A 20,367-nucleotide genomic window follows, 5' to 3' on the forward strand; every position below is an offset into this window, starting at 1 on the left:
GGTGAATGTAAGTATCTTCAAATTTTATTTGCTTATTGCCAACTTAGTTGTTGAAAGGTGTGTAAATTTTTAAGCAAGATCAATAACTCAATTGATAGATATTGAGGTTCTAAACTATATTAGGATTAAATTGAATAGAATTAGAATTTGATTTAGGATTTAGGATTTGTCTAGGATTTGATTTAGGATTTAGGATTTTTGTAGGATTTGATTTAGGATTTAGTTTAGGATTTAGGATTTGTTTAGAGTTTGATTTAGGATTTTTTTTAGGATCTAGAATTTAATCTAAGGTTTGATTTAAGATTTAAGATTTAAGATTTGTCAAGGATTTGATTTAGAGATTAGTTTAAGATTTAAAGGTTGGTTTAGGATTTAGAGTTTAATTTAGGATTCAAGATTTGTCTAGAATTTGGTTTAGGATTTAGGATTTTTTTAGAGTTTGATTTAGGATTTAATTTAGGATTTAGGATTTATATAGGATTTGATTTAAGATTTAGTTTAGAATCTAGGATTTGATCTAAGATTTGATCTAGGATTTGGTTTAGGATTTAAGATTTTTTTAAAATTTGATTTAGGATTTGATTTAGGATTTGAAATTTGTTTAGTGTTTGATTTAGGATTTGATTTAAGATTAAAGATTTTTATCTAGGGTTTGATTGAAGTCCATTAGGATTTCAATTAGAATTAAATTAAAACTTAGTTGAGATTTATTTGAAAAATATTTTAAATTATTTTAATATTTTTTAAGACTTCTTAAGAATTCTTTTAAGGTTTATTATGGATTTTCTTTCAACTCTTTTAAGATTTCTTATTGTTTCTTTTGTAATTTTTTAATATTTCTTTTGAATTTGATTAAAGCTTATTTAACATTATTAAGGTTTAATTAGAATTTATTTAATATTCTATTAGAATTAGAATTTTGTTGTTGCAATTTTCATTTTGCCTTTCATAGTCAGGTGCTTGGTGCATTCTTGAACAAGACTTCACGTAATACAACAATGTAGCTACTAATTAAGAGTATATATAGAAGTAAGAATCAAGCCTTTTTTTTACTCTTGTCAATTCATTTCTAGTCTTTGGTCTTATTTCAAGACTTTCTAGTCTTCTTGTCTTTAGAAATAGCCATTCTAATTTAATACTATATCATCTTTGAGTGACTCTTTAGTTCTTTAGAGTGATACAAGAATGTATTAAGAATTTCTTTCTTAAAGATTGATATCTTTGGCAATTTGATAAGAATTCTAACTTATTATTTCTGTCTTGTTTTAGAAATGAGTAGATTACACCACTTCTATTGTTATCTTTTAAAGTTTGCAAGATATCTACCTTTAAACAAAGAATCTTATATTTTAACACTAATTTTTTTTTAAAGAGAGTAGATTATTCTTATTTTTAGAATTTTTAATTTAATATTAGAGGTTCCAAATTATCCTCCTCTAATTTAATTTTTAATTTTTTTTGAATTTTCTATGGAAGAAAAGATTATAAATGATATTATCAAAAAAATTGAGAATAGATTTGCAACTATTACAAATCTTCATGAATTTATCAACACTCTAAGAATAAAAATCTCATATATTTTCAATGTGAATCTTGGAGGTACTATTCCTATACTTATGGAAGAAGTTTAGAGTCTATATAAAGAAGTTGTGTAGTTAAAAGAAATAAGTAGATTGACCTCACAACCAAATCTAAGAAATTTTTCTTCTATAAATATGATAAGGACAAGGATTAGTATACCTAAGAATTTTGATAGAAAAAGATCAAAATTTTGAGGTTTTTTACAACAAGTCAAGCTCTATGTAAGATTGTATTTTTTCCAATATTCTCATGGATTTATTAAAGTTAGATTCTTAGGTATACTTCTATAAAGAATTATTCTTTTTTGGTTTACACCTTTAATAGAAAAAGATTTGTAACTCTTTTATGATTTGAATTCATTCCTAGAATTGCTTATAGCCACATTTGGAAAAAGTGATTGAAAAAGAGTAGCAAAGATGAAGCTTTTATTTTTATGATAAGAATAACAGCCAGCCATCATATATGCTGTTGAATCTTAAAACTTCAATTGCAACATGGACTAGAATAACAAAGCCATTATAAATCAATTTTGATATAGGTTAAAAGATAATTTCAAAAAAAAATTATTAACAATATCAAAGGCAAAATCTTTGAAATAATTTAATTGTTCAAGCTATTACATATAATAATTAATTATTTAAAAGATGTCAAAAACAAAGACTTAATTGAAGAGAAATAAGTCAAATAATGTCAGAAACTCTCAAATTTTTGAAAACTTATTCATCAAGACCAAAACCAATACAAATTGTTACGATATGTTTTAAATCCCTCATGGAGCAAGAAAAGACTTGACAACATCAAGAATGCTTTCACTTATATTATGGAGAAGCTAAATAAACTTCTCAATATTGTCAAAAGAAACAATATAACTACAAAATGAAAAGCATGGTTACCAAAAAAGACGATATGTTGGAAAATAAGTTTCTTCAACTATAATAGGAACCATGTACTTAAAATCTTACGAAACTCCTTGTAAAGATCATATTCTCTCCATAGATCCTTCACCTTATTTTATAATAGAAGTTTATTTAGGACCAAAAAATCACAAAGTCATAGCTTTTTTAGATTCAAGAGCCTCAGCCTGTTTTATAGGCAAAACTTTTATCAAAAAAACAAGAAATATTATTAATCAAAAAAATTAAATCTATACATGTAAAAATCATAGATGGTAATTTTCTATCTTTTAGAGATGTTATGCATAAGACTATTCTTTTAGATATAGCAATTAAAGATCATAATAATATAATATTTAATATAATAAGATCTCTATCCGATTTGGTTATTTTAGGATTATTTTGGTTATAAAAGTATAATCCTCAGATAGATTGAATTTTTTGTAATCTTAATTTTTTTCATGGTTTAATCTAAAATCCCATTAGTTAAGTAAGAATATATAAGTCTATTACATCCAAAACCTTATTAGTAGGTGCAAGAGTTTTTATGCATACTACAAAAGAAGGATCATCTTTTGCTATATATGCCACACTTATTTTTGATGGTGGAAAGATATCAAGTAATATTCTTAATTAGTATCAAGATTTTTAAGACATTTTTGAAAAAAAAAATATTCATATTCTTTCAAAGCATCATCTTTATGATTATTCTATTAATCTTTAAGAAAGAATTCAACCACCTTTTGGACCAATCTATAGCCTATTACAAAATAAATTGGCTGCACTCAAAGAATACATTAATGAGAAGTTGACTAAAAATTTCATATATCATTTTAAATCTCTAACTAGAGCTCTTATCTTATTTGTGAAGAAAAAAGATTGATCTCTGTAAATATCTGTGGACTATTGAGGATTCAATAAGATCACCATTAAGAATAGGTATCCTCTATCTTTAATTTTAAGACTTTTGGATCAACTCAATCAAACAAAGATTTATACAAAAATAGATCTATAAGGAGCATATAATCTAATATGTATTAAAGAAAGAAATGAATGAAAATCTATATTTCAAACGAAGTATGGACATTTTAAATATAATATCATGTCTTTTAGACTCACAAATACACCAATTACTTTTTAATATTTAATAAATGATGTCTTTTGCAAGTTTTTTTGATGATTTTATTATCTGCTATTTGGATGACATCTTAATCTGTTCTAAGAATACAAAAATGCATGCAATTCATGTTTATTGTGTATTACAAAAATCTAGAGATACAAGATTATATGTCAGGTTAAAAAAGTGTATATTCTATACTATTCAAGTTGACTTCTTAGGATACATCATTTCTAACAAAGGACTAATAATAGATACAAAAAAGATCTATATTATTATGGATCAAAAGATTCCAAAAATAATAAGAGATGTGCAATATCTTTTGAATTTTTTCAATTACTATCGGATCTTCATCAAGAATTTTTCTTAAGTTATAAATCTATTAATAAATTTGACTTGTAAAGACAAACTTGAATGGAATAAAGAAGCCAAAGCATCATTTGATGTTTTAAAAAAAAAGTTTATTTTTGCACAAATTTTATATCATGTTGACTTTTTTAATATATTTTTTATGAAAAAAAAATGCATCAAACTTTGCGTTAGACATAGCATTGTCACAAATGAGAATAGATGACAAACTCCATGAAGTAGCTTTTCATTCCAATTTTTTTTAATAATCAAGATTAATTATGAGATCCACAACAAAGAGTTCATTGTAATTGTGAATTCTTTTCAAAAATGGCATCATTATTTAGAAGACACGTTGAATCCAATCATCTTGTATATAAATTACAAGAATCTCAAGTACTTCATAATGATACATATTTTGAATTGCTGCTAAGCTTGTTGAAGCATGTCTTTATCGGGATTTAATTTCAAGGTTATTCATTGATCCAAAAAATAATAAAGTTTCTCAAATATCTTTTCTAAAAATTCTTATCTTACATCAAAAGAAGGAGATGAATCTTTAGACCAACAAAGAATAATTCTCTTAAAACTGGAGCATTTTCATCTTTGAGCAATAAACTCAACATTAACTATTGATTCAACCTTTGTCAAGTAAATTCAATCAAGTATGTTCTCTGATCTTCTTGTCCATGATATCAAGAATAATTCTTCTAAATCTCATGATACTTCTAAGTTCGAGTTGAAGAACAACCTATCCTATTTTAAAGAAAAATTATATATTCGAAAAGGTGGAGCATGATTACGTGTTCTTCAAACTTGTCATGACTTTCCAGTAGCCAGACATTTTGAATACCACAAGGCTTTAGAGCTAATATCAAGAGATTTTTGGTGGCCTCAAATATAGAAGGCACTCAAAAACTTTGTACAATCATAATATATTTGTTCAAGATCCAAAACTCCTTGCCATTGATCTTATGGACTTCTTCAGCTATTACTTATTTTAGAACAAATATGGTCTTCTATTTCTATAGATTTTATTATAAATCTTTCAATCTCAAGTTTGTATGATTCTATATTCATGATAGTAGATTATTTTATCAAGATGGAATATTTTGTACCATATACAAAATCTATCCCAAGTGAAGAAATAGCTAAGTTTTTTTTTAACAACATCTATTGCTATCATGGATTGTTTAAAGATATTATATCAGATAAGAAAACTCAATTTAAATCAAAATTTTTAAGAATCTTTTTTAAGATTTTAAAAGTAGATATAAAGCTCTCTTTGGCTTTTCATTATCTAATTAATAAGCAAATAGAATGGATGAATTGTGTTTTGGAGCAGTATTTGAGGTGTACCATCAATTATCATAAAGATGATTGGACAAGTCTTTTACCATTGGTAAAGTTTGCATATAATAATTTGGTATATTCTTCCACTCAACAAATAATTTTTTTTTCTAATTATGGTAATCATCCATAACTTGATATTTTTGACTTTTTAAAAGTTGATAATTTTACAATAAAAGATTAAATAAAATTATTTATTAAAGCTATATGAAAAAATAAAGGTGCAATTAAATGGAGTTGAAGATTGAAAAAAAATTAATATAGATGCCTATTGCAAAGAAAAACTATAATTCAATGTGGATGATAAGATATGGTTACTTTGTTGCAATATCAAGTCTACTCATTTTTATGATAAGTTGGACTATTGTAGGCTTAGATCTTTTCTTATATGTGAATAAGTCAATCATGTTGCTAATCAATTACATCTACTAGAGTCTATGAAGATGCACCTTGAATTTCATATATCTCTTTTTGAGCCATATAAGATAATAAATATCTAGAAAAAAAGACAAATGCTACCTCTTCTTATAGAAGTGGATAATAATCAAGAGTTCAAGGTAGAAGAAGTCTTAGATTCAAGGCGGCATCAAAATAGGTTGGAATATGTTGTTCATTAGTACAGATATGATTCTAGTGAATGTACGTGGAAGTCAACAAAGAATTTTGCAAATGCAACAAAGAGAGTTGAGGCTTTTTATTGATGACATCTTACTAGATGAGACATTATAATTGTTAAAGCCTTTGAGATAATGTAATCAAGATGAGGATCTTCAAGAACAACATATTTTTCCTGGAATAGATGGCAAGATATAACGTGTTTGATATCACGACCTTGGAAGAGACTTCTAATATTTGGTGATTTTATTAGAAGTAGGAACAACTCCTAATGTTGTTTCAAATGTTTTATTTGAAAAAAGTTATGAAGGCCTCAACAACAACCAAATAATAGGATGGTCTTTTTGTCTTGATATGGGACATTATCAATGGCTGAGAAGACTTATCAATGATCTTCAAAGAGAACAAAGATCAAAATATGTAGCAAATATAATTTGCTGCACCTTGGATTTTTTCAACATATGAAGAGTGCTCTTTATAGAACTTGTCTTTAGAAAGGGGAATAATGGCACAAACAGGTACATATATATATATATATATATATATATATATATGTATATATATATATATGTATATATATATATTTTAATATTTACCTATATGATTAAGTAAAAATAGATAAAAATAGATTTATTTCATAATATTTTCTAAAGAAGCTTCCTTAAAGCTCTATAGACAATACTTTAAATTTACATATATTTGTAGTTGATTAGTAGGTTAGAAACTTAATCAAGAAATTAATTATGCATTGGTAGCTTACAGAATAAGCTAATTATATGGCGTACATATAGAAAACTTGTCTTACAAATTGAGATACATGTCTTGCAAAGTCAACACATTTTAGAAGTTCTATAGGACATTACCATATAGTTCCTAGTTAAGAATATATATTGAGGCAAAAGTGAAGCCTTCTTTACTCTTATCAATATTTTTTTAGTCTTTAGTCTTGTTTCAAGACTTCTTAGTCTTATTGTCTTTGGCAATAGCCATTCTAGTTTAATACCATATCACCTTTGAGTGACTTTTTAATTCTTTTGAGTGATATAAGAGTGTATTAAGAATTTCCTTCTTCAAGATTCATATCCTTGACACCAGAGGATAACAAATGATTATTTATAACTTCTACATATAAAGATTTATTTTTCTTGAGTAATGATATTTGTTTTTAACAAAAGACTTCATCTATTTAACAAGTTGAATCTCTTGAATCTATCAAGAAAAAGATTGTGATTTTTTGGTTTTAAACAAACCTTTATTGTGAAATAAAATGAGAGATTTGAAGAGATAATAAGACATTTATTAGATATTATGCAAGATTTTAGCTACACAATTTTTATTATTATTCGAAAACCTTGTTTTTCAAGATATCATTCTTTTTAGCAATTATGCTCTTCATTTTGTGGTTGCATTGATTCTTTGGATAATATTAAACAACATGCTTAGATTCTCCACAATATAAGCATGAACTTTCTTGATGGCCTCAAGTTATTTTTTGCTCAAAGATTAGAAGATTAAAATGGCTATTGTTAAAGATAAGAAGACTAAAAAATCTTGAAACAAGACTAAGGACTAAAAAGGCCTTGACAAGAGTGAAGAATTCTTTATTCTTGCCTCTATATATACTATCCAATGAGGAACTACATGGCAATGTCCTACAAGGCCTCTAATACATGTCCAATTTGCAAGACACATGTCTTAACTTGCAAGACAAGTTTCCTATATGTGCCCTACTTTGTTAGCTTCTACCACAAGTTACTCACATATATAATACATGGCTAACTTGTTGGTCAAGTTTCTAATGTACTAATCAATTATTAATATGTATAAAATCAAATATAAGTCTATGAAGCTTTTAAGAAGCTCAGTCACAAGATAATATCAAATCTACCTAAATTTACCTTCTACTTAGTACTTTTTATTTAGGTAAATATGGATGTTTATAACATCTCTATACAACTTAACTAAAAAACATGCTTTTATACTTAAGGTATGTTTAGCAATCTAATATTTAACTCCAATAATAATTTAAAAATAGAATAAATTTAAAAATATTTTTTATATTTTTGGCAACCAAGTTCTTTTTTTTAAAATTGAAATAATTTTTTTAAAGTAAGTATTCTATTTATTTTTTTTAAAAAAACTCATGATTTGTATATTCATAAAATATTCATTATTTCCCTCTCAATATCTATTTTTTCTTAATGCAATGAAAGAAAAAAAAAATAGGCAAAAAAAAAAAAAAAAAAAAAAAAACTAATAATTAGTTATCTACAAGAAGGTTACAAAGGGTGTAGCAATATCAATTGGAGATGAAATATTAACAATTCACTAAATATCAATAAATAAGCAAGTCAAAAATTCATCACTAATCAAACAAAATTTGTAAAATCTAATTTGAATTGCCAACACCTATTGCTGTATTATCTATGTAAACATGGAAATAAATAAAAATACTATTTAATACTATATAACTATATACTGTTGCTTATTTTTGGTGCATAAATAGAATCTTGCAATTATCTTTATTCCCCCCTTTGAATAATATATTTATTGTTTCTTTTCTACAATTTTTTTTAGAACTCCAAATATTTGAACGTACTCCAAAAAAAGGGTTGCAACATTATTTCGTACGGAAAGAAAGAAAACAAAGCATAAAAAATAAACACAACTTTTTCGAAAAACAAAGTTCATAGAATTCACAAACCCTACTCATGCGTTTTCAATTCAACAATTTTCAGCAAATAACAAATCAATCACACAATTGTTACAGGCGGAGAGTCCTAAGAGTATTAAGAATGTATAAAAGCTACTCACGAGCAAAGAAACTGCAACACAATTGATGCAGGACCACGCTGAAGACTCCAACCTCTCTGGCACGAAGTCTAAACTGTCGGTGATCAAGTCCCGAATGTCGGTATCCAACACGTCCCTTGTTTCCACCCAGTTTCTGCAAAACCTTTCGATGCTGTTTCCACGTCCAGTTACACTCCACATGCCAAGTTAAAATATCAGTGTGACGGTGGCAACCAGTGCATGGATAAGTCAACTTACAACCTGGTTGCAGAAAGTGCAAAAAGCTTGCGGTGATTGATTGTTAGGCGTTGCCGAAGTGGGTCAACAGTGTTGGGTTGGTGGAAGCTTCAACTGAGAGGGACAGGACAGTCACCGCAGCGGATCTCACATGGTGAGGCCTTTGCAGGGCAGCATGTGACGATAACCGCCCTGTGCGTCTTGGCATTGAGAAAGATGACAGGCGAACTTCATGGGCGAGGGTGGAGGTGGCAGACGCCCGGAGAATGGGCCTTAGCAACCTGGCTTCAAGTTAGTCATAGTATGGGGCTTGGAATTTAATGCGGAAAGCAAGGCAGGTCATTGCTTTTCAGCCTTTCAGCTCCTCCTCCTGCAGCCCCAATCATGCCCCCGGGTCATCATCGTTTTCTCCTAGGAGTATCAGTTTACTTCTTTTGTGCAGAAGCACAACCTTTCCGGGGCCCAGGAGCCGTGCTCACTGGTGAAGAATGCCGATGAGCAGTACAATTATCCGTCTTGTTTTATGGCCGCTAAGCGATTCTCGCCATTAACCCGTCGACCGGAATGCAGTTTTGTTCTTCGGAGATGTTGTACATGATCACTGAGATGAAGATCTTGCGAGCACGATGTGTCGAGAGCGGATTCTGACATTGTTGAATAATGTGTGCACAGGTTGGTCATAAATCATGACCCTCGAAACGGTTGAAGGCTTGCCTACTGATTGGAGTGCACTATAAATGGATTGTGCAGAGTTTATCAATGGCTTCCACGTGAGTTTCTGTGTCGATTCTGTCACGCATCATGATGATTCTCGAACCCTGGGATCGTTTGGGGAACGCAAGCGGAAGAAGGCAAGCTTGTCTCAGGAAGAGGTGAACCCTTCTGTATCCAGGCTTCAGTGAATGCCTTGACTACAATTCTTTTGTAAATACTAATGCTTACCCAACTTGGACACTCCACAAATCTCTTGAGAAATTAACTAATGTGCTATGAGTAGGGAGATTATGGCAAGATTAGTGAACTCTTCTCTGGATCTTTGGTTATCAATCTTTAAGACACCAAGTAAAATGATCTATTCTGGATTGTGCAGAGTTTATCAATTGGAGTGCACTATAAATGAATTGTGCAGAGTCTATAAGAATGTTGCAAGGAGGTGAACAGGGCTCAAGACTCTCAACCTTTCTGCTGAGTTTGCACTAACACAGAGTTAGTTACAATGCAAGTGACTTGGATGGGTGTAAAGACAGACTAGGAAAGATCCCACCACCAGTCAGTCATAGCTAGCACTAGTGCCTGCCATTCTTTTCGTGAAATGTTATTCCGACTTTCATCGCCTAATTGCTCGCTATACATCACGGAAATTGATGAATCATCATTCGAGTTCTACTCCATATCTCACTCAATCTACACATTCCAGTCAGATGTTTGAACATTCACAGAATTCCACCAATTTCTTTTCATGCCTCCAGCATTAAAAATGACTCCCATGGAGACGTCTTTCTGGTTCATCAGTCAATTTTACTAAATGTCTGCTTTTATTGAAGACCTGATACCTCAGTCAAGTCACATCCGTCTGAGCGACCGTTATACGAAGAGAACAATGCTAATCATGTTTAAATCACACAATATCAGTTAATCTGGCCATGGCTGAATAGAATCAAGGCGGGAGCAGCTCGGCCGTTGTTTCAGCAATACTGACATTGATGGTGCACCTGCTTTAGGCACAGAATTTATGCTCTTCGAGGACAGCTCGAAGTTGTGCTTGTCTACTGTACTCATCTGTCCTTAGTCCACCAGCTGCCGGACTGCAAAGAGAGTTGGTGCTTTTTGGACTGTTGCAATGTCATGGCTACTATATCAGCCCCGGATTCGCACACTTCGATCAGTCCTCCCCAGTTTTTCGCACTTCGTTCAATCACCTGCATTCCACCCCCTCGCAACAGACCAAGATGAAGGGATTCCAAGTCCTCAGGCTTGTGGTGGCGATTCTCGTCATCAGCTCTAGTCTGTCACTCGCTAGAGTTCTCGACGATGGGATTTCCAATCAGAAGTTCAAGTTGCCTACATTGCCGAGCTGCCCACCTCCTCCCGAATCCCCAGTCTACGAGTCTCCTCCCTACGCCTCTCCTTCTCCAGTTTACGAGTCGCCGCCTTACTCCCCCTCCCCTGTCTATGAGTCTCCTCCATCACCCACTTACTCTCCTTCTCCAGTTTATAAGTCTCCTACTTACAGCCCTTCTCCAGTTTACAAGTCTCCACCATCGCCCTCATACAGCCCATCTCCAGTCTACAAGTCTCCTCCAGCTGGAGGTTACTAGAAGTCTGCAATTAGCCAAGTCACGCAGGTAGCTGAGGTAAGCGAACATTGTTTAATTCTTTTTAATTTTACATCTGTTTGGGTTATAAGAGTCAATATATTCTTGCATACTCGCACTGCTTGTATTGGGTGGCAGGTAAAACCGAAATAGCCCAGTGGCAATTATATAACTTGACTTGATTTGTTTCTTCTTGCTTCAGATTTTGTTGGTAAGTCGTTGGGTTTGCTGGGTGGACCAAACACATGTACACAAGAACTTGATGATCGACTTGAGCGCGCAACTAAAATAAATGTTTTGTGACTTGAGACATCAGCTTGTCGGGTGAAGTCTTTCCATGTCGACACTAGACAGCTACACTTGACGAGAAATAAGTGCTGAGAGATGGACGGTAGATTTTGTACCAATTAGTGCCCAGATTTTGCTACTGAAGCGTAGTACGTGATTTGAGTACTAGGCATTAATTCATCAGAACTAATAAAGACCACAGAACGGTGGACATTCGGAACATAACCATTTCTGTGGTCTAGTTTTACAAGTTTGTGAACCATCGATGCTGCTGTGTTTGTTGCTACATGATGGACAGTGAAGTATGTATCGCATCAAAGCGACTAGATGGACTATACCAAATCATCTGAGCACACCATTTTCGATTTTGATTGCTATAACAATGGTGAACGTGAAGACCAAATTCATTGTTGCATTCACGCTGCCACACATTAAGGTTTAGCTGGCAGACCACCCCACTCCTCGGGAACCCAAATCTCGACCGCTAAACATGAGAACCTTGTCACCAGTCTGGCGTCAACGTCGCAAAGAGTCAGTATTTCAGCAACGATGAATCCAGCAATATAATTACTAAATGGATCCATTTACTGGGATTCAAAATTTACTATCACAAGGAAACAGAGAAGCACGAGTCAGAGCATCACCAGTTTCTCAATCTTTTTTTTTAGAAGGTGAGAATTCAACAATGGTCGAACGTATCATTGAAACTTGACACAGATATCCTCAGCTCCTTCACAGATCCTTGGTTTGCGCTTCTTCAAGAGTAGTGACATCTAACATGCGTGGATCAGGAAACAAGGGAGCTGTGCTATCCCGGCTGATGACACACACACACACACACAAGAATCTTCATGTTGGATCCACAACTGTACACTGCTAGAATTAAATTGGATGGAACTGCTGGCGATGGCATTTGCAAGTGGGGTATCACAGTTGCAAGGAGGAAGCTAGCAAAGTCTTTCTAATCGACATCAGCTTATATAGCATCTTTAGTGCCGAACCTACACAATGGCAGCACCGCATCTGCAGGGTTTTGCTCGGTTCTACAACATCAGTCTTACTCTGCTGCCAGTTGGTTTGGTTTTAAAAAATAGATTTGGAATTGACAGATAGATTGTTATTGCTAATAAATCGGGTTTTAATAGATAGATTTGTTGATGCCATCAAAAGTTGAGTGAATTAACCGTCCTGTCTGCCACGATTTATTGCCGATCTAACTGTCAAACTTTTGTTTTTGTTTCTGAGCTTTAAACCAAAGCTTATAGAAGACCCAGAGGGTTGTATGCTTTTCTTGACATTCTGTTATTGTTATTATTATTTTGTTTATATAAAAAAATATATATGCATAATAATAGGGTATCCAACATCAATTCAAAATGTTTTTGAATAACAGACCACAATGTTTTGCAATCCATGTTATGATATTCCATGTTAAATGCTTATATCTTTATTAGATTTAATAAGATTGCAATACAAAATATTACATGGAATAAACAAATAAGCTATAGATATATCCAACCATTGACAATAGAAATTAAAATGATAACAAAGTAATTGTAAGACTTATGATTGTGCAATATTATTTGAAATTTGTCAATTATTATTGTAACTTTATAGAGAATTTTTTTCAAATTGAAGCTCCACTTACACCTTTGACTTGTAAATACAAACTTAAGTAGAATAAAGAAGCTAAAAAAAACATTTGAAGCTTTAAAGATAGCTTTTGATTCCACATTAATCTTGTATCATGTCAACTTTTTCAAGTCAGTTTTTTTATAGAAACATATGTATCATACTTTCTTTTAGATGTAGTACTATTACAAATAATAGCAAATGGTATACTTCATTTAGTAGCTTTTTTTTGAGAAAATTTTCAGCAATTGAAATCAACTATAAAATCTATAACAAAGAGCTTTTTAGAATTATGGATTCATTTAAAGAACAACACCATTATCTCTAAGGCACTTCTAATCTAACATTACTATCATAAGAACCTCAAGTATTTCATATCAACATGTTGTCGTATTATATAAAGCCTCACTTAAAAATACATCAAGTACTTGGCTATGGATTATGAAATAAAAATTACAACAATAAGGTCTTAATAATTCTAATAGAATCTTAAACAAACCTCAATTAAAGTTCAATAATTTTAATCAAACTTTGATCAAATCTATTTGAAATATTAAAGATATTACAAAAAATATATTAAAAAAACTTTTAAAAATATCAAAATAAAAATCATAATTAAATCCTAATTAAATTCTAAATCCTAAATAAATCTTAGTTAAATTCTAAATCCTAAATCAAAACCTCGTTAAACCTTAAATATTAAACTAAAACATAATAAAATCTTAAATCCTAAACCAAATCCTTATAAAATCCTAAAATCTAAATAAATCCAAATGAAATCCTAATCAAATTTTTAATCTTAAATAATTCTTATTTAATCTAATAATAGATTAAAATATCAATAATTAATAATATAATAATAAATTTTGAATCAAAATTTTTATATATCTTAATTATTAATTTGACAACAATCACAAATAATTTCAAGAAGATTGTACTTATCAAATAAATGATAAGTTCTAAAATCCACTTAGATGTTGACCACATTTCTTTTTCAACCTTGATTTCAATGTTCTAGCACCTCTTAATTTAACCATTCAATATCATTCAAGCTTTTCAAAAATATTAAAAAATAAATCAACTATATTATGTAATATTATAATTCAATTCAATTAAAAAATTGATATAATTTTTAGAAATATTTATTAATTCTCTAAACTCTAATTCATGAAACATCAATATATTTGAATTTCAATAACCTTTAAATGAATTGTTAAATTAAGCTAAATTTTTATGACATAAATTTAATAAAAAATCAATCATTTAATACAAATTTTCATTCATAGACCATATACCAAGCTCACAAAATTCTTCAAATTATAAGCTCTTTATATTTTTTGAAAATCCAAAGTTATTATAAAATAACTATAGCTTTGCAAAGTCTTTACAAAATCAATAGAAATCCAAATTACTTCAAATCAATGCTAAAAAAACCTTTTATTTTTTTTTCTCTCAAACCCTACTCTTTCATCAACCAAAGAACTTTAGAATTGGTGTAGATGCATCATTTTATGCCTCAAGATTTGATTTCTATCTTGGTTCACAATTAGTCCTCTTCAGGTATCAATATATAATTTTTTAAGATAATTTTTGCTAAAAAATACTTTTAAGTTTTTCCTAAAGATTCTTACATTATTTTTCTTTTATTTACTTTGATATGCTTTATTTATGGATCTACAAAATAAGTAAAAGTTATTTTTATAAAAAAAAATATTAGTAATTATTAATTTTTAGTACCTCTTTATCTATTATTTATATTTTAAAGATAATTTGCTACAATATTTTCTTTTAAGCTCTACTATAATATAATTATTATTTTTCCTTTATCTAATGGCCATGTTACAATACAACAGCATATTCTAAATTATTGCTAAATCTATTGAAACATGTCTTTATCAAGATTTGAATTCAAGATTACTTAGTGACCAAGACAATAATATAGTTTATCATATATCTTTTTTGAATGTTCTTATCTTGTACCAAAAGAAAAAAAAATATAGATTTTAATAGACAACGAATAATTCTTTTAAAGATAAAGTAATTTCATTTATAAGCAAAGAAATTAACATTAATAATTGATTTAATATTCTTTAAGCAAGTTAAATCAAGTTATGTCTTAAAAACTTTTTATTTATGATATTAAAAATAATCTATCTAAATTTTATAATATTTTTAAGTTTGAGTTTAAGAGCAATCTTTTCTATTTCAAAAGATGCTTATATCTTATGGAAGGTTAAATATGATTACGTGCTCTTCAAACTCATTATACCTTCTCAACTGCAAGACATTTTGGATATTACAAGACTTAAGAGATAATATCTAGAGATTTATATTAGCCTCAAATATTGAAGGCAATTAAAACTTTTGTGCAATTATGTAATACTTTTTCAAGATTGAAAACTCCTCATCATCAAATTTATGGACTTTTTTAGCCATTACCTATATTAGAATAACTATGGTCTTTTATTTCTATGGATTTTATCATAGATCTTTGAATTTCAAGTTTTTACAAATCTATAATTGTGATAGTAGATTGTTTCAGCAAGATGGTATATTTAATACTATATACAAAAATTATTATCCATTATCTAATTATTTACTAATAGAAGTATATATCCAATTCTACTAATCTTCTACAAAGAAATCTTTATATAAAATGAATTCTTACAATTGCAAGGATCTAAAGGTTATAATTTAAGCATATAAAATTTTGTATAGTTCAAATTAAAGAAGATATTGCTAATATAAAAATATATAATTTATTAAATTTTACAAAAAAAATATGAAATTCAATAAAAATAAAATAAAAAGAGATAAAAAGAATTATTTTATTAATTTAAAAGGTATAAAATAGATGTATCCTACAAGCTTTAAAAAAACTAAATAAAATTAGAAAGATTTAAAGATTAGTAATACAAAGGTATTGACATTAGAAAAATAATAAGATAGAAATCTTATAGCTATAAGTATAAAAATAATTTATATAAAGGATTAAAATATATAGTTCTAAGACTAATTTTTTTAGAATTCATAATAACAAAAGAAATCAAGGTAAATAAAATAAATATACAAAGAAAGTTTGTTAGGACCTTTATGCTAATATATAGTGTAGTTCCTTGAATACAATTGAAAAGAATGAAATCTTAGATTCTATAAGAACAAAGATCTAAATTAAAGTAATTAACCAAATAAACAAGTATCATTCAACAATTATTAATACAAAGATTATATTAGAGATTCAAAAATAATGCCGTAGACAAGACATCAAATATAAATAGAATAGGAATAGAATTATTCAAAAAAGAATAGAATTTTATAAAAAGCAATGATTTAGATATATTATTGAAGGCTTTAAATAAAGGATTTGTTCTTAAAAAAATATACTTACAGATATTATTGTGTTAATATACAAAGAAGGAGACAAAAAATTCTCAAACAACCAAAGACATATTACATTTTTGAATATTGCATACAAAATATACACAAAAGCTATTAAGAACTATATTTAATTAATTCTTATTTATTTTTTTATCTAATTCTAAAAAATTTAATAATAAAGAATATTATATAAATTATTTTTTAATTTATAATAGTATCAAGATTAATAATTTGATTGCAATAAATTTTTAGTTCATTAGTAATATAATTAAAGTTTTAAAAAATTATAAATTAATAAATATAGGTGGTTTTAGAAAGAACCTAGTGAGGTTATAAACTCATCAAAAATACTATTTAGTTAATCTTTTAAAATCTAAAATATAAATCTATTCTTACTAAACATATTATAAATAAAATTAGACTATTGGTATTTGTTATAATAAGGATAAAAAATAAATAATATTAAAAATGATATTCTATTTTCATCTTATTTATTTCATTTTGCTACTATGGATTGAATTTCAAAAAATCATCCTAAAAATCTATCTAGTATTTTAAATTTTTAATGGAATGATATTTAAATACTTTGTAAAATCAATATAGCATATTATAAAGGTTATACAACAAAAGAAGCAAGGAGATCAGATAACATTAATTGTAAAGAAGCTTTGGTGGTCTTATTTGCAAAACAAAATATTTTACTTCTCTATTAGGCTATTCCAATGTGAAATTAATCATCAAACATAGATTTGTGATGAAAAAGCCTACAACTTCAAAAAAGTAGTGGCAGACAATGTTTGGGCCATAAATCTAGAATACAAATAAAAAATCAACATAGGATTGGAAAAACATGGACCAAGCTAGAATAAAAAAATAAATCTAGATTCTTCAACATTCTTCTATGAACTGTGGAATAGATTCAAATGGTCAAACAATTATTTTTCTATCATATTGGATTACATTTAATTTTAAAGATTGACATAATCCTAGAAAAATAATATATAAATAGTAAAATATGTATTTGTATTTATTTTATTTCTTAAATAGATGTTATAATTAAATTTTATTTTTTAATAATATATTATTTATATTTAATTTATATATTATCAAGATTTTTAAGATACTAATTAGACTTTCTAGCTAATTAGAAATAATATATTTCTAGTTGTGATTGGATTAAATTTTATAAAAATGAAGATGATTATTTAATTAAAATATTTATAAATTCATATATATATTATTACAAAAAGATATATGATTTTAAATATTATGTCTAACTAAATTAAAGTTGCATAAAATAAGAATAAAATTATAATTTTTTTAATATAAAATTCCATTATCTAAACAAAGAATTACATGCCAAATTTTTAAGAAAAAATATCTTATATATTTGTCAAATATGTTGAAATATCAAAAATATCTATATATTCTTCGTAATAGCAAATCTATCTCTCATTTTTGTGATAATAGTAAATGTACTCTCAAATGTCATAAGATATTACTAATCTTCTTTTTTTAGTTGTCATTTGGAGTCCAAACCATGTTGTCATATTACAAGTATTCTTGCTTGAGAATGCATCATGCTCCTAGCTATAGAAGGTAAGTAAAAATGCAACAAAAATTCTATCAAGTCTAATAGAGTCCTAAATAAACTTCAAGTAATCCTTAATAACCTCAATCAGACCTTAATCAATTAAAATTAAGTTTTTAAAAAAATCACAAAAGAAACACAAAGAAGACATAATCTAATATCAAAGGAATAAAATAAAAAATACCTTTAAAATGTATATAAAAATAAAACCTTAAGAAATAATAATAATCTTTTAAAAATTCTATAAATAGAAATTTTATAAAATAATAATAATAATAATAAATAATTTTAGAATACTAAAAATAGATATTTTAAATAAATCTCAATTAATCTTATTTTAATCCTAATAAAAATCTTAATGAATCTTAACCAAATCTAAGATCAAATCCTAATTGAAATCTTAATTAAAATCCTAATAAATCTTAATTAAATCTTAGATCAAACCTTAATGAAACCCTAATAAAATCCTAAATCCTAAGCAAATCTTAAACCATAATCTTGGACTAAATCCTAATAAAATCCGAAATTCTAAACAATTCCAAGAAAATTCCAAGTAAATTTCTATCAATTATTATAGTTATTTGAAACTTCAATAAATATTAATTGAACCATAGATATTAATTAAAATTCATCCAAAATTTAATTAACAAGCAATTAATAAGAAAACAAAGTTTAAAAAGAATTGGACTTACCAATTGTAAGAAAAGCTCCCAAAACCTCTCAGTGGTTGGCTACCCTCCTTCTCTAATTCAAATGTTGTTCTTTCAATACTAATTTCTCCTTGCTAAACTGTTCAATTATCTAAAAATTGGATTGTGGGTAGATATTCAAGTCTTAAGTAAGCTCTCTAAATTTTGCTTCAATCCAACTAGCAAATTTTGCTAGATCTTAGAATCACTCATTAATTCTAAATTTCAAATTTTCAAGATCATAACTCATAAAAATCCTTGTATGCTTACAAGGATTTTATAATTACAAACATAATTATATCAATTTCTTATCTCATTTACTTTGATTTGGCTTATTTATGCCTCTATAAAATAAATAGAAGTTCATTTTATAAAAGGTAGCATTAAGACTAAAAATTTTACTATCTTTTTATAATTTATCATTATTTTTCTACTACATCTTTTTACTAGACTCTTCTATAATAACATCAATTTTTTTAATTTTTTACCATATATTCATATTACCACACAATAGTGTGTATTTTGTCATGTAGAGTTTAATTTGGCTTAGTTTTCAACTTTTCAACAACCTCATGGCTATTATAGTAGCTTGAAGTAGTATGGCAGTGGAGTGTAAGTGGAAACACATGGCTGAAATATAAGACTAAATTTTGTTGCTTTTCAAAGCTACTCAAGTACCTACAATTCGGACCATGCAGGTCTTGGAAGGATTTGCATAATTTGGCTTGCATTCTAAGGCTAAAATCACTAATGTTGTATCTATTTCCAAGTAATTTCATTATTAACCATCTCATGTGACCATGGGACATATAAAGTAATGCCCTACTACTTACCACATTTAAATAATAAAATTTCATATGCATTTATATAAGAATAAATCTTTTTCTTAACTTTTTTACATGGTCTATAAGAGACGTAGAATAGTGATTTTTTAGGCATCAAGTTTTTTCTTGAGACAAACAAATTTGTATCCTAATAGAAGACTAACTTCCTATTGGAGTTTACTATAGTAGGGCAGAGTACATAATGTTATAAAAGGACCCTTATATTTTACAAATTGTAGCTAGTTTAGATGACATCTTCCGTAATGAAGTGAGTTGAAGGGAAAAAAAATAAAAATAAAAATAAAAATAAAAATGATAGATTATGCATTTGTTACAAAATCTTGGCAATCTTGGCATATAACGCTTCTCTTCTCATATAGTCTAAGTACAACTAAGGATGAGAGATGTGGGCTTTGATTTAGTGTGGATCATAATATGTTGTTTGTACCTTGTATATTGCATACTTTTGAATATACGATACATTCTTGCAAAATGTAAGCTTGTGAGAGAAAATCTCAAATCGTTTATCATCTATGCCAATTGTTTCCATCTTAGAATCATGGAAACTATAAGTTGCAAAAAGTTGGATCTAGCAATTATAAGTTGTTGGCGTCAAGTCAAATCACTTATCAATTTGTCAACTTTTAATCTGAGCGTGCATGGAACTACTTTCTTCACTCTTATAAGAAAAGTAATTACTCCTTACTTTGGACGTC

The 20,367-nt window shown here is 28.3% G+C and overlaps 1 protein-coding gene and 1 long non-coding RNA gene across 2 annotated transcripts; both read left to right on the forward strand.

The window, feature by feature from the left end:
• Positions 1-9,185: 9,185 nt before the first annotated feature.
• Positions 9,186-10,272, forward strand: LOC149986270 (uncharacterized). The gene is made up of 2 exons (XR_016500830.1): positions 9,186-9,806; positions 10,025-10,272. It is a non-coding gene; the product is annotated as an uncharacterized LOC149986270 (long non-coding RNA).
• On the forward strand, positions 10,247-11,787 carry LOC112278249 (uncharacterized). Its single transcript, XM_024511458.2, has 3 exons — positions 10,247-10,357; positions 10,656-11,288; positions 11,452-11,787. The coding sequence occupies exons 1-2, from the start codon at positions 10,247-10,249 to the stop codon at positions 11,250-11,252; spliced, it is 708 nt and encodes a 235-aa protein (XP_024367226.2). The 3' UTR covers positions 11,253-11,288; positions 11,452-11,787.
• Positions 11,788-20,367: the final 8,580 nt, after the last annotated feature.

Source organism: Physcomitrium patens, chromosome 25 (assembly GCF_059467195.1).
Source record: "Physcomitrium patens ecotype Gransden chromosome 25, ASM5946719v1, whole genome shotgun sequence".
NCBI classification, from domain to species: Eukaryota; Viridiplantae; Streptophyta; class Bryopsida; order Funariales; family Funariaceae; genus Physcomitrium; species Physcomitrium patens.